Genomic DNA, 13,878 nt, shown 5'->3' with positions numbered 1-13,878 from the left:
AGAGCTGTGCTCAGGGAGTATATACTTACAAACTACTGTAGAAACATTATGAAGACAAAGCTAGTTAGTGCTTAGCAGTGAAGCCTCTGGAGTCAGACTGAATCTTATCTACCACTTAATTGCTCTTGGACTTTGAGCAAGCTCCTTAACCTTCCTATGCTTGTGTTTTCTTCTGTAAAATGAGGATAATAATAGAACCTACATGATAGTGTTTATTGTGAGTTACATATTAGAAAGTTGGAGTATAGTACCTGGAAGATACTAAGCTCTCAGTATATGTTAGCTATTATTATAACTGAAGAATTAATGAAATTTTCCTTTGTTTTTTTTTTTTTTTTAGGGTGTAGTTTAGACCCTGAGAAATCTTCTCTCAATCATTTTCCCATTAAATCCCTGTTATAAAATATAGATTGCATCTCATATTATCCTCTTATCTTCTCCAATATCTCCTTAAGCATGATCTCCTCTGTTAAACCTTGTTCTTTAAAAGATCCATGTTGAGAGGAAACATGTATACATGTTTGACACGAGTACTTTGAAAAAGAATATTATCAAGAAGACGCACTTAGAGAAAGAACTGTACCCTAATATAACTCACCTGCTTCAAACTACATAAAGTATATGAAACATTTTTATAATCTTTATCCTTCCAATTGGATTTCCTTTTGTTGGGAATATTGGAATATTTGCTTTGCCACAAATATTTCATTTGTTTGTCTGTCTGTTTGTTTCTAGGAACTCTCTTCGCACAAGAAGCAAGGGCCTGGATTACTCAGCAGGATGGGGCAGACAGTCAGAGCTGTTGCAATGTCAATGAGAGGGGTGAAAAGCCGCCCAGAGGAGTTCATGGAAATGAATAACTTTATTGAAATATTTAGCCAGAAAATAAATTTGATAGATAAAATATCTCAGAGAATTTACAAGGAAGAAAGGGGTATGTAGAATTACTGGAATGTGATTACAAAGTTGTTCAATTTCTGATGGTTCTTCACATTTGCTAGTGTAGTAAAGCAATGTTAAGTTAGTATTTCTTTTTGGTTCTTTCTCTGATTTGGTTCTTTCTCAGAGATTTCTGTGTCTCTGCTTACTACCCACATCTGTTCTTGCATCCCATTTACTTTATCTATTAGAGCCCTTAGCATATTAATCATTGTTGCTTTAGATTCTGGGTCTGATCATTTCAAGGTCCCTGCCATGTCTGATTATGATGCTTGCTCTGTCTCTTTAAATTATCTTTTTTGCTTTATATTATGCCTTGTGATTTTTTCCTAATAGTCAGACATGATCCCGGGTAAAAGGAACTGCTATTAACCTGCCTTTAGTAACGTGGTAAGATACTGCAGAGGAGAAAGACTCTATAGTTTTAAATACAGAAAAAATTGTTACACCTGAACGGTTCTATAATTTTGTGATTAAGTCTTAATCTTTTAGTGAGCCAGTGCCTCTGGAATGTGAACTGCACAAGAGTTTCTCAGTTTTTCCCTCCCTACTTAGTTGGGACAGAATGGCCAGAGTGGACTAGAGTTGAGTATTGCCCTTGCTCCAGGTCAGGTAGGCTCTGATGATCCCTGAGCAGGTTATGCTCTGGTTAACTAGTTTTCTCTGAGGGCAGGCCTTTGTTAAGAAGAATGGAGTCCAAAAATAAATAAATTAATAGATAGATAAATGAATAAAGTGCAAATATAAATAAATAAATAATAAAAATAAAAGAAAAAATAAATACAAGAAAAAAAAAAGAAGAACAGAGTGCTCTGGCTATTTAAAGATGGTTCATTTCCCTCTGCAAGAAGCAGGAGTAATTTTTATTCAGTATTTACTGTGGGACCTAGTTGAGCTCCTCGGAGTAAATCTCAACAATATTGTGGAGGGGGCCTCCCCATGACTGGGTCCTCCTGAAGTTTATAACTCTTAAAGATGTCCACACTGAGCCTCCAGCAGTTCCTCAATTACAGTTCCAGTCTCCCTACCCCAGCAGTGGGTGGCTAGAGGTGGTTTCTTTTGGTCTTTAGCATATACCCGGTAACCCACGACTCCTTGTTTTCATCTGTCTTTCCAATCTTGAGAGCAGTGGTTTGTCTTGTGGCCTTTTCTGTCTTAGAGAAGCAAGAGAAGTTATTTATTTTTCAGTCTATTCAGCATTTTCCTTGTTAACATTGAGCAGTGACTTCTGAGCTCATTACATGAGGAACCACATAACATCAAGTTAGAATTTCACCTTCAAGTATGGCTTTTGACCAGACCTATTGAGAAAATTTTTTCTTTCTTTTTTTTTTTTTTTTTTAATTTTTTATTTCTATATGATTTTTTCTTTTTTTTTTTTCTATATGATTTTGAAGGTAGTTTTATGGTCAGTCCCATTTGCTTTAGTTAATCACTAGCTCTTCTTGTTCTCACTTAAATAACTATTAGTGGCAACTCAAGCCCTGAGCTTCAGATTTTGAGAAGAGTTGTATAAAGTTGGTCTCAAATGTATAACATGGATCATAGCCTAAAATCAAAGAAGTGGGGGTGTCTGGGTGGCTTAGTGGGTTAAGCATCTGCCTTTGGCTCAGGTCGTGATCCCAGGGTCCTGGGATCAAGCCCCACTTTGGGCTCCCTGATTCGGGCTCCCTGATTTGGGCTCCCTGCTCAGCGGGGAGTCTGCTTCTCTCTCTCCCTCCACCTCCTCTCCCTTCTTCCTCCCTCCCCACTTGTGCTGTCTTGCTCTCTGGTGTTCTCTCTCTCTCAAATAAATAAAAATCTAAAAAAAAAAAAAAAAATCAAGTGATGTTTTAGAAAATAGGGTTTCCACATTTTCTGGTAATATTTTTGGACCCAGTACTCTGCATTAGGCCTGTCCTAGCATGGCAGAGAGATTTATATACTGGAAATTAGGTCCCTCTTCCTATTTTTATTTTTAGTCACCATTTCCTTTTTCAGTTTCCTTTTTTTTTTTTTTTTTTTTGGTTTATAAGTTACATTTTATTCCATGATGATTTTTTTCTGATTCCATAATGACTTTTTGGTAATTTTCTAATTGCATTTAACTACTTAAAAATAAGTGGCTAAGTCAAGTCAATTTATTTATTACCTTCTATTATAAATTGGTTTGAGAGATGAACTACTTTAAGTATCTACATTGATGGCTTATTTTTTAGTTTTTTTGATCCCCCATTAAACAGTAAATTCCATCAGGACCAAAAGGGAAAAGATTTGTTTTATTTCTAGTATCTTCATGTAGTTCACACATAGTAGGTACTCAACTAAAACCTGTTCAATGTTGAAAAAAATCAATGAGTTAACATATCATTTGGTGGTAGGAAAATTTGCTTTATCAAGAATCAATTGGTTATTTAAAAAACAGAAGAAATTGTTATAGCTGAGTGTACATTTCCATTTATCTCTTTTTTCCCGTGCATTGATACTTGATGATGTCATTGTGGTAACTAAATGTAGTTTAATAATTTTTTTAAGACTTCGTGGTCTGTCCTTGTTATTTACCATTTGTCTTTTTCTTAATCTCAAGAGGCTAATTGTTTTAACTGGGTTCCATGATTCCAATTCTGTTAAGTATATTCTTGATGCCTAGTTAAGTGGGATAGCAAGTCAGAGAAGCCCCTGGAAACTCTTGAGAGGAGTTTTGTAGAATATCAATATGCTGCTTCATATTTGCTGGTGCGAGGGAACAATTTTTATTTATTTTTTTTAGGGAACAGTTTTTAAATCATTGGTATACTCTAAAGTTTCTGAATTGTTCAGAGGGAAAACTGGATTTTATGGTAGACTTTATAAATTTGAGTTCTAATTTTCAGGGAGTGATTGCCACTGACCCAAACTTGAGGGATTTCTTAGTCTTTCCAATGTGAAGCCCACTTGTCAAATTCTATTCAAAATGATGAGTGTTGTCTTTTGTAGCCTTCAGAGCCTAAGCTATATAGGGCATTTTATTCATACTCAAATCATGAAACTTTGGTGATCATAGCTAGGGTTTCTCTTCTTAAAAATTTTTTATTCAAGTTTTGGGATGCCTGGCTGGCTCAGTTGGTTAAGTGTCTGCCTTCAGCTCAGGTCATGGTCTCAGGGCCAAATGATCCAGCTGGGTCTAGCTTTCTGCTCAGCAGGCAGTCTGCCTCACCCTCCCTCTCTGCCCCTCCCCCTTCTCGAAGTCACTCTCTCTCAAATAAATAAATAAAATCTTAAAAAAAAAAAAATTATTCAAGTTTTTTCTTTGATCTTGTTTTATTTTGTGTTCCGTTTATTTGCCATATTTGTATTGAAAACATGCTGCGCTGCTTCTCTGTGCTGGAGGTTAAAGGAGGAATAGAATGGTACCTGTCCTTGAGCTCAGTGAGTCTAGTTGGGGAAACAGGTATATTAATAGATCACAGTGCAACTCATTAAGTGTTTGCTTACAAATGTGATCTGAGTGCTGTATAAGCACAGTGGAGAATTTTAGGGAAGCTCTCTCTATAAACATAAATGTTGCAGAGGTATACTGATACACACTGATGTACACAAAATTTGAGAAAAAGAGATAAAGGAGAACATTTTTCTTTGCCAGAAATATTAGTGTAGTATGGCCATTATTTAAAACAAAGGATAGGCCTAGATCAGGAGGGTGCAATTGCAAAGGCTCTAGTGGTCGTGAGGCCTAATAACTTTATTCAGTGACAAGCTAATATTTTCATTATTTTTAAATTCTTAAAAATATTTTTCAGTTCACTTGATCAAACTTTTGATATTTTAATGATTTAATTCAGAGTAATATGACATATTTCATCTAATCCTAATGAGCAGTAAAATGATAAAATATAGGAAATTTCATTGTATTTAATGGATACTAGACAAAAAAAATCACTCACTGCTTATACATTCTCTACCATAAAAAGCTATCATTGAAAGATGATAATATAAAAGGAAAAATGTAAAAATACTCAGATTTTAAAATGGACTCCAAATTTTTGAATTAATGGCTTATCAAGCACTGAATAATCTTTTGTTGTTCATTCATTCTTTCACTAATTGAAAATATTTATTGAACACAGTATGTATCAGACTTTGAGATGAAAGAAAATAATGAGACTCAGCCCCTGTTTTAAGGAGCATATGGCCTAGGAACATAAGATTTATACAAGCAATTATGATAGAATGGGATATTACAAGCATAAAATTATGATAGGCTTTAATAGAAGTATAAAATTATGATCGGCTCATTGAGGACCAAGCATCTACGAATTTTCTGAAACAGAATCTGAAGGAATTTATTTGTGGCAGGATTTAAAAGTTTAGAAGTAGTTTGTCAGATGGTAGAAATGGCAGTGGGCAAGGCAAAGGGATATGTGTAATATTTGAGGAGAAATCATGAGATATTCATGAATGAGTAATTATTTTGGCTGAATTAAAATATCTTTGGGAGAGAATCTCAAGAGTTGGACCTGGAGAGACAATGTAGAAACTGATCATAGAGAACTTTCTAATTTCTAATTTCTAAAGTTACAGATGCTCATGAGCTGACAACCGTAGAAGCAAGAACAGATAGGTGGATGGATGGATGGATGGATGGATGGATGGATGGATAAATGGATGGGTGGTTGGATAGATAGACATTAAGAAATATTAGATTTGGTGATCGAATGGCTCTGCAAAGTTTGTGTATAGGATGATAACCAGATTTTTTGCTTAGATCACTGGAAAAACTTACTGTTAAACTTACTGTTAGGATATGTATTCAAAAGAAGATGAGTTTGTTTAGGTAATACTGTCTATGAGACACTGAGGTGTAGTTTATTTGGTAGGCAGAGGCCCATGATAGATATGGTGGTCCTGTATAATTTATATTTCAATCCAGGATACTTTCAGAAATGAAAAGGGATGCTTTTACTGATTACTCTTGGACAGTAGTCATTCGAGAACTGACCTTAGTAGATTAGAATGACTGTTCAATTTAATCAAAGATGATATCCATCTACTTATGTTCATTTAGAAGAACATAAGCACAGTGAGAAAAATAAGGTCTTTAATATAAGGATTTGTAAAACTTCTATAAATTGAAGAACTTAATTTTTGTTTTTAGAATATTCTGATGAAATGAAAGAATATGGCCCAATTCACGTTCTGTGGTCAGCATCAGAAGAAGATCTGGTTGATACTCTAAAGGGGGTTGCCAGCTGCATTGACCAATGTTGTAAGGCCACTGAGAAGCGGATGTCTGGACTCTCAGAGGCCCTGCTTCCTGTAGTACATGAGTATGTACTTTATAGTGAAATGTTAATGGTAAGAATGCCTCATTATACTTTTACCTTAGTCCCTGACCTGTTTATAAGTTTTACAAAGGCAGTTTCTATTTCTGTTTTTTTTTCACCACTATTCTCCTGTCCTAGCAGAATGCTTTGCATACAGATGCTCCATAAATATTTGTTCACTATATAAATGAATTAATGAGTAGAAGAATATGTGAGTAAAAGACAAAGCAACAGTGACGTATAACACAGACATTTGAAACATCCTCAGTCAAGATTTACGAAGACAACATGATTCGTTTTTCTAAGCTTTTAAAATTGTATTTTAAAAATTTTTAGTGCTTTAGAAATTTCCTTTCATGAAAGAGTTGGTTACCTACTTCTAGGCACATTTGATTTAGCAATTTATTTAGTACCATGATGTACAAAGTACTTGAGAAGGATCTTGACGTTTGTTCTGTTTTCTGGGCGCTTCTAAAAAGAAATCCTTCAAGTTAAAATGTTTTTCTTTCACTATTTACAAAGGCTTTTATTCCTCTTATATCAAAGTTTTGCATTTAACCTCCTCAGTTCAAGTTAAGGTTTCCAGATATTTGGGATTTAGCAATGCTAACTGCAGAGCTAATGTTTTTCATCCAGTATTATCCTCTTCTCAGAGCAGCTAGCACAAACTGATGCCCTCAGGGTTCTGGTGTTGTAGCATGGCAGTGGGGGAAGGAGTCTGCTTACATTCAGAGAGAGTCCATTTCTTCTGCCGATTGTAATTGGAGCCGTGTCTGTTTTCCTGTACTCTTGGTTTAGACGGATTTCTTTTTTTTTAATTTTGCTTCTGTCTTGGTAAGGAAAACTCTCTTAGCCTTTCAGCATGAGGTCTGTCCCTTTTGTATTTATCACATATAGCCTTTTCTTTCCCAGTTATTCAATATTTTGTAGATATTTCAGGTTGCTGCTGTTACTTACCTTTATTGGGGTCTTCTATAAACAGAGCCTTCTTGCTTCACAGAGGCTTCTAGTGTTTCACGGTGGAGGAGTCTCCTTGTCTCCATCAATTTCCTTGGCTACATTTCATTGTTTTACTTCATTATTGATATCCTCCCCCCTCACCGTGTGGCTCTTCAAAGAGATCTGATTTGTATAATTAAAAATAGTATATTCTTCTCTCTTAAGGTGTGTTTTTCTCTTTATTACGTCAAGATGAAAATTATGTAATTTAAGTCATGTGTCATTATACATATGGAAAAATTATAATTGCCACCAGAAAGAATTATTTTGTAGGTTCTCATTTGATTATATTATGTTGTAGACTCTTAGGGCATAAATAGTAGTATTTATATTGCACTTCTGGTTCTGCTTTATGTTGGAAGATTTTCTTTATATGTGAGCTAAAATAGTGAAATGTATGCCTTGACAAGATGATTAAATTTGTGTAATTTTACTAGTTGTCTTCTGAAGCCAGCTCTTACTTAAACTATTCTACTCACGTGAAGCATAATACTTCATATTTATGGAAATACACCTTAAATCAATGAGACACAATTGTAGTATTTGTCATTTGCGTTAGAGAAAGAAGGGGTCCATGATATTAATGGCAATGAAACATTGAAGTAAATGTAAAAGATCTGTGATAATTAGTTGAATTTTCTATTGAGTTCTTTGAAAATAGGAGAAATGTTCATCTCTTTTGAGTATTTTAAGAGTGATTCCACCAGGCACAAAACTAGACTAATTTTTAGGATGCTTTTTTTTATCTTAATGCCTCTCAGTTCCCGAATACTATAGCCATGTTATCTGGTCACCATTCAGCTGATTTATAGGTAGGTTCTTCCTTTCCTCTGAAAACCCCTCAAAGACCTGTGGCTCATTAAAGCTCTTTTATGTTCTTCACTTCTACTCTTTCTGGTTGAATTGTTTACTTACCTAGAACTTACCTTATTTTTTCCTTAACCTGTTGAGGCCACTTGTGTTCATTATCATGATTTTATTGTTTAAATTAGTATTGTGAAAACCAGTAGAAGATGTGTACATATAAAAAGAGTCCTTGTGTCTATGAAGCCTTGGTAGCAGGTCTTGGAAGAAAAGTGAGTCAGTAAGGGAAAAACATTGTAAAAGACTGGCAAACATTATAAAAGATAAAGGTGAATTCTGCATTCAGATTCCTTCACAGGGGTGTTTTAAAGTTTAAGGACACTGAAACATGAAATCATGGTTATTCAAGAAAACAAGATGGAACTCCTCTCAGAGAAGAGGCTATGATTTCTCCTCAAAAGCATGGCTAATTGATTAATATTGATATATTTTAAGCTAAAACAAAGTCTAAAATATGAGTACACACTTCACTTTTCTGATTCCCTGCTATAATTAACTCAATTAACCATGCCTTTAGAATTGGGTAACTGCCAGTTATTATAGATATTTTTAGGTGAGTGAGTGGCCTGTATGACCTCCCAACTGCAACCACTTTACACCCTACCATATATTTTCAGTGCTCTCACTGATTTTTTTTTGTTTATTTGTTTTGGTTTTGCTCTTTTTGAAGAACAATGTATGTCTAGAGTGCTCCATCAAGAGTTGTACATAAAATACCTAAACTAGTAAGATGTGCATCGGGAAAATGAATAAAAGATTTATGAAAAAAAAAACTCTCTTAAATACTTGCTTTCAGTTTAGCTTTTAGAGATTAAAAAATTTCTTTAAGTCATTGTATCTCCCAAAGGACTGATGACTTGGGGAAGATAGGCTATTTATATTCTAAAATGTATATTTTTGTCATACAAATATTATTAAACCTAAGTACAACCCATTCCATCCTTGTGTTTTGATATGAAGGGTGTTATGAAAAGGAGAGACCAAATACAAGCAGAACTGGATTCCAAAGTGGAAGCTTTGACATATAAAAAGGCAGATACTGATCTGGTAAGTTTTTAAGTTTCTTGATATAATAATAGAGAATTCAGTCTGAAATTTTTATTAGCATGCTTATTTTTAAGGATTCAGCAAATGATACTAAACTGTCTTCTAAAAATCTATTAGACATTGAGTACCCAGTGAGTCTGCAAGCTTACCAGTGATACTTTTCTGCTTTCCTTCTTATATTGTTTCTTTTGATACGTAAAGTAGGAAGTATTTTTTTAATAAATTAATTATTTATTTATTTTAAAGATTTTATTTATTTATTCATGAGAGAGAGAGAAAGGCAGAGACACAGGCAGAGGGAGAAGCAGGCTCCATGCAGGGAGCCTGACGCGGAACTTGATCCCGGGACTCCAGGATCACACCCTGGACCAAAGGCAGGCACTAAACTGCTGAGCCACCCAGGAATCCCCGTAATTTTTTTTTTTTTTTTTTTTAATTAGAGTGTTAGAAGAAGGTATGGAAAGTACCTAGCATTGTTCCAGAAGGTTAGTAGATAAATCCACCTTTTGCTCATTTTATAAGGTGTTTATACAAAATAAGTCCATGTTTCTGTACACTTTTTTCTAATTCTTGTAAACACTTATAAAGGAAGTATCTTTGCTTTCAGGTTTCATCTTTCCTTGCAGTAGATTTTTATGGGAAATTTCAAACATAAAAAGTGATATGATGAATTCACTCATATAGCCATCGCTGGGCTTCATTAATTTCCAGCATTTTGACCACCTTTCTTCATCTGTCTCTCTCTTCACCTCTTTTTCCTGTAGAGTTCTTGTGTTAATTCCGGACATTATGGTATAACCCACAGTATTTTAGCATTTTATTATCTTTGCATATCTTCAGAGTACTGTTTTCAGCTTGGAGTTATTATTCTCAGTTTAATATTGAGAAAGAGGTTTTGAAGGTGGAGTAACTTGCTCAAGTTCATATAGTTCTTGAAGCAGAAGTAGGATAAGGGGTCATGGTATCAGTTGCCTTCCACAGACTGTGCCGCAAGTATCAAAATGGGAAAAATTGAGTATTACTTTGGTTAACTTCTGTTGATTTCTCTGTGATCTTTTTATAATGTAAGGATTTGGTTTAGTACTGAGTACGATATTGAGTATGCTTATGGCAGGTGCCTGGGGAGTTCTTGAAACCCCCCATTAATCCTACTATTACAATCCCATCCTGGCTTGGGAACAGCCTCCGTCTTCCCTGCTTTAATTTTCTCCCAGGCTTTAATCATTTTCTAACTAGAGATATGATTTTGTACTTACTGCTTTTTTTTTGTACTATCTTTCTCTCTCTCCTGGTCCATAATCTAAGCACCTGAAGGGCAGGGATTTTTTTTTTATTTGATTCCTGAAGTGTTTTTAGCCCCTAAAACAGTGCCTGATATATGGTAGCCACTCAATAAGTATTTAGTGAATAAATGAGTGTATGAAAATTGCAGTGATTGCTCTGATTCACAAAATCAAGGTGCATGGAAGGTGCATGGGCAGTGGTGGACTGCAGTAGATAGAATAGGAGAATGGCATCTGAGAGAGAAAATAATGGAAAATATAAAACCAGAGGAACTAATGCTCAGGGGGGAAATCATGTTTGATTTATCTTCATCTTACCTCAAGATGAAGAGTAAAAAGAGGAAACCCAGGGTTAACCTTTTCTTCACTATAAGGAATGTGTGTGTGTGTGTGTGTGTGTGTGTGTGTAAATTTGAAGAGTCACTTGGAAAGAACAAAAGAGAGTTAATGCATGTACAGAAATTATAATTGTATTTTTTAAACTGTGGTTCTTTTTATTTGTTAAGTAATTTTTAAAGATATTGAAATTAGCAATTAGATGAAATTTGCCCTTAACTAAATACTAGATAAAGTACAGTATTTTAAAGTTTCAAGAGAATAGTTAAATGGCTTAAAAACCAAGCATCTGTTCAGAATGGTTTATATTCATATTTTAAATTGAAAGGAAGAGTAATTGAGATTGTTCCAACCACAAAAATACAGGAAAAAATAGCTTGGGCCCAAATATGGCTAGGCTTTCCCAACTCAACTAAAAAAACACATTTTTTTTTTCATTTGACTTGCAAATATTTTGTCTTTTGCTCTATAAAAATTTCCTTGATATCTCATTATAACCTAATGATCCATCTGTATTTATGATTTCATTTTATGTGTATGTGTCATATCCACTATAAAGTATTTTTTACCTAGTTATCTGCTATGTTGTAAGATTGGAGAAATTTGAAACTTTAATTATCTGCATTATACTCTGTAAGATATTTTAAATTAAGATTTGAAACAGACACATTTAACAGACGTTGCAAATGTGGGTTTTTTGTGTATGTGGGGGTTTTTTTTTTGTTGTTTTTTTTTTTTTTTTTTTTTGTTACCCATCAAAACAGATCCTTCCTAAAACATATAGGGACTAATTTAATGATTTATGAATGGTACCATTTACATTTTCAGGCAGTTTATGTGTTTATAGACCTCACTTTCAAATCCCTGTGTTATGATGATGTCTTTGGGAGAAACCTTCCAGGGTTACTCTCAAACTGAACCTGCCATGATTGGTCACAGAACAACCGGAGGGAAGTTGCTTAGAAATATGCAGGATAGGGTCACCATGGAAACGCGCCCTTGTGAGGTCCTTCTAAGGAGCCATCCTTTGCAGTCACCATGACGACCCTGGCAGAGAACTGAATATAGCAATCTAGCCTGGTTGTTTACCATGGCAACTCAAGCAGGGCCACTTTGGAGACAGCCCTGGGGCCATTTCTATGGAGACCTGCCGGGGCTGCCTTTAGAGGCTCCATCAAAGTCACCTTTGGGTGGGTTGCTATATGCAAACCCAGCAAAGCAACTCATAATGAAAAGGTCTGTGAGATGAAGCTTTACCAAGACAGGCAAAAACTAGGAGAGTTATAATTATTGGGTGGAGATTAGCAGAGATGTAACATTCCAGAGGTCCTTTCAGACAGATCAGGCAACCTTTATGTGGGCTCTGTGGTATACAAAAACAAGGTTCTGGTCTGTTACCTTGCCTGTAATTTTGCAAATGCTGTAAATTGTCAGTAATGGTGTTTCTGTTACTTTTTCTCATCACACAAATATGCCTACAAAAATTATGTGTTTTCCTGCAGATTAAAACAGTGTTTCTAGAGTGAATTCTTTATTATCTAAATAGTTGCAAAGTGTCAGTTTCTTGGAATTTGTCGTTTGTAGTTCTTATCTCACAACAATAAAATCAATCATTTTAAAATGATCTAAACTCAGTAAAGACTTTCAGAATACCCATTTGAAGGTCAGTTCAGCTGTTTATGTAGAGTTTTGACATTTAGGCTTTAGGATTAGATAGACCTACGATCCAATCCTAGTTCATCTGCTTAAGTCTGTGACCTAGGATATGTTTCCTAACTTTTTTGAGCCTTGTTTTATCATGTATGATTTGGGGGAAGTTATTAGTACCTTTCTAATAGATTTGCTTAAGGATTAAATGATACAATGTGAATAAATTATTTGAATCCTAGGAAGCACTCAGTGGCCGTTAGCTGCTGTTATTTTGATGATTTTGTAGAAGTAATATTTGAGGTGGCTCCTGTAAAATGACTTGAGACTTGTTCCATGAAGAGCAGGGAGCATATTTCAGGTACAGTTAGTATTATGAAAGGTTCAAAAAGCATGCTAAACTGAGAAAACTAGGCTGATGTACATGTACAGAGAGTAGGTATAGGGGAGATGAGGTGATGTGGCTGTAAAGGTAGGTTACAGTCAGATAGGAAGAGAGCCTTGTCATTTGTCAGGATGAGGAATATGGGTTTTATCCTTTGGGTGTAGATCCAGTGAGAGCTTGAACTGAAGAGGTAGTAGGGGAGTAACAAGGAAGTAAATTTGAGAGAGAGGTAGATGGAAGATAGAATAACAGTTAAAAAATGAAGGGAAGCCAGTGCTTCAAGTTGTTAGTGACTCTAAACATCTAGCTTGTTAAGGGGACAGGTAGAGGTATTCAGCGAAACCTGTCAACAAATCTTGTTGAGTACCTACTATAAGAGAGACACTATTGCAAGCATTGGAGAGATAGCAGTCAAGAAAGCCGACCTCATTCTAGTGGATGGAGACAATAGGAAACAATCTATTAAAATTTAAATTGATTGTCATATAATGATAAGTGTGGAGAAGAGGGAGTGTTTGGGAGCAGTGAAATTTAAAACTGGGGGTCAGGGAAGGTCTTATCAAGAAGGTGATCAACTAAAACCTGAAAGAGGCGATGTCTTGAACTATATGAATATTCTGGAGAAGAGCATTTCAGGTAGAGTGAAGAAGTGCAAAGAGTAAATAGGCCTGCGCTTTTCAGCAGAAGCCTGGAGACTAGTGTTGCTGGAATGGAATGAGCAAGTGAAAGAAGTTGTACAAGATGGGGTCAGAGGGGTCAGATTGTGAGACCCCTGGTCTCAGTGAAATAGGAAGAGGATAGTTGACCGGAGAAGTAACATGATTAGAAGTAAGTTATGAAGTAATCACTGTGCTTGGGTAAGACGAGGGTTGATGTGTATGTGGCATGGAATAGAAGAACACCAGCACTGAAGACTAGCTCTTATAGTCCCCCTGAGACACAACAGCTTGGAGCAAGGTGGAAGTGGTGTGAAGTGGTCAGATTCCAAGTAGATTTCAAAGGCAGAGCTGTTTGCTATCTGGACATCTGTGGATTATGAGTGGGCAAGGATGATACCAAGGTTTTTGGACTGAGCAACTGGAAGGTAAGAGTTGGT

General features: G+C 35.5%; 1 protein-coding gene across 1 annotated transcript in view; it reads left to right on the top strand.

Annotated features, from left to right (window-relative positions):
- The window catches only part of SNX7 (sorting nexin 7), a 92,946-nt gene that overhangs the window by 30,827 nt on the left and 48,241 nt on the right, over positions 1 to 13,878 (top strand). The window contains 3 exon segments of the mRNA XM_038541237.1: positions 736 to 934; positions 6,053 to 6,252; positions 9,045 to 9,131. Of these exon segments, the coding sequence (XP_038397165.1) occupies positions 736 to 934; positions 6,053 to 6,252; positions 9,045 to 9,131 (486 nt within the window).

Source organism: Canis lupus, chromosome 6, assembly GCF_011100685.1.
Source record: "Canis lupus familiaris isolate Mischka breed German Shepherd chromosome 6, alternate assembly UU_Cfam_GSD_1.0, whole genome shotgun sequence".
NCBI lineage: Eukaryota > Metazoa > Chordata > Mammalia > Carnivora > Canidae > Canis > Canis lupus.
This window is presented reverse-complemented; position numbering and strand designations above follow the sequence as displayed.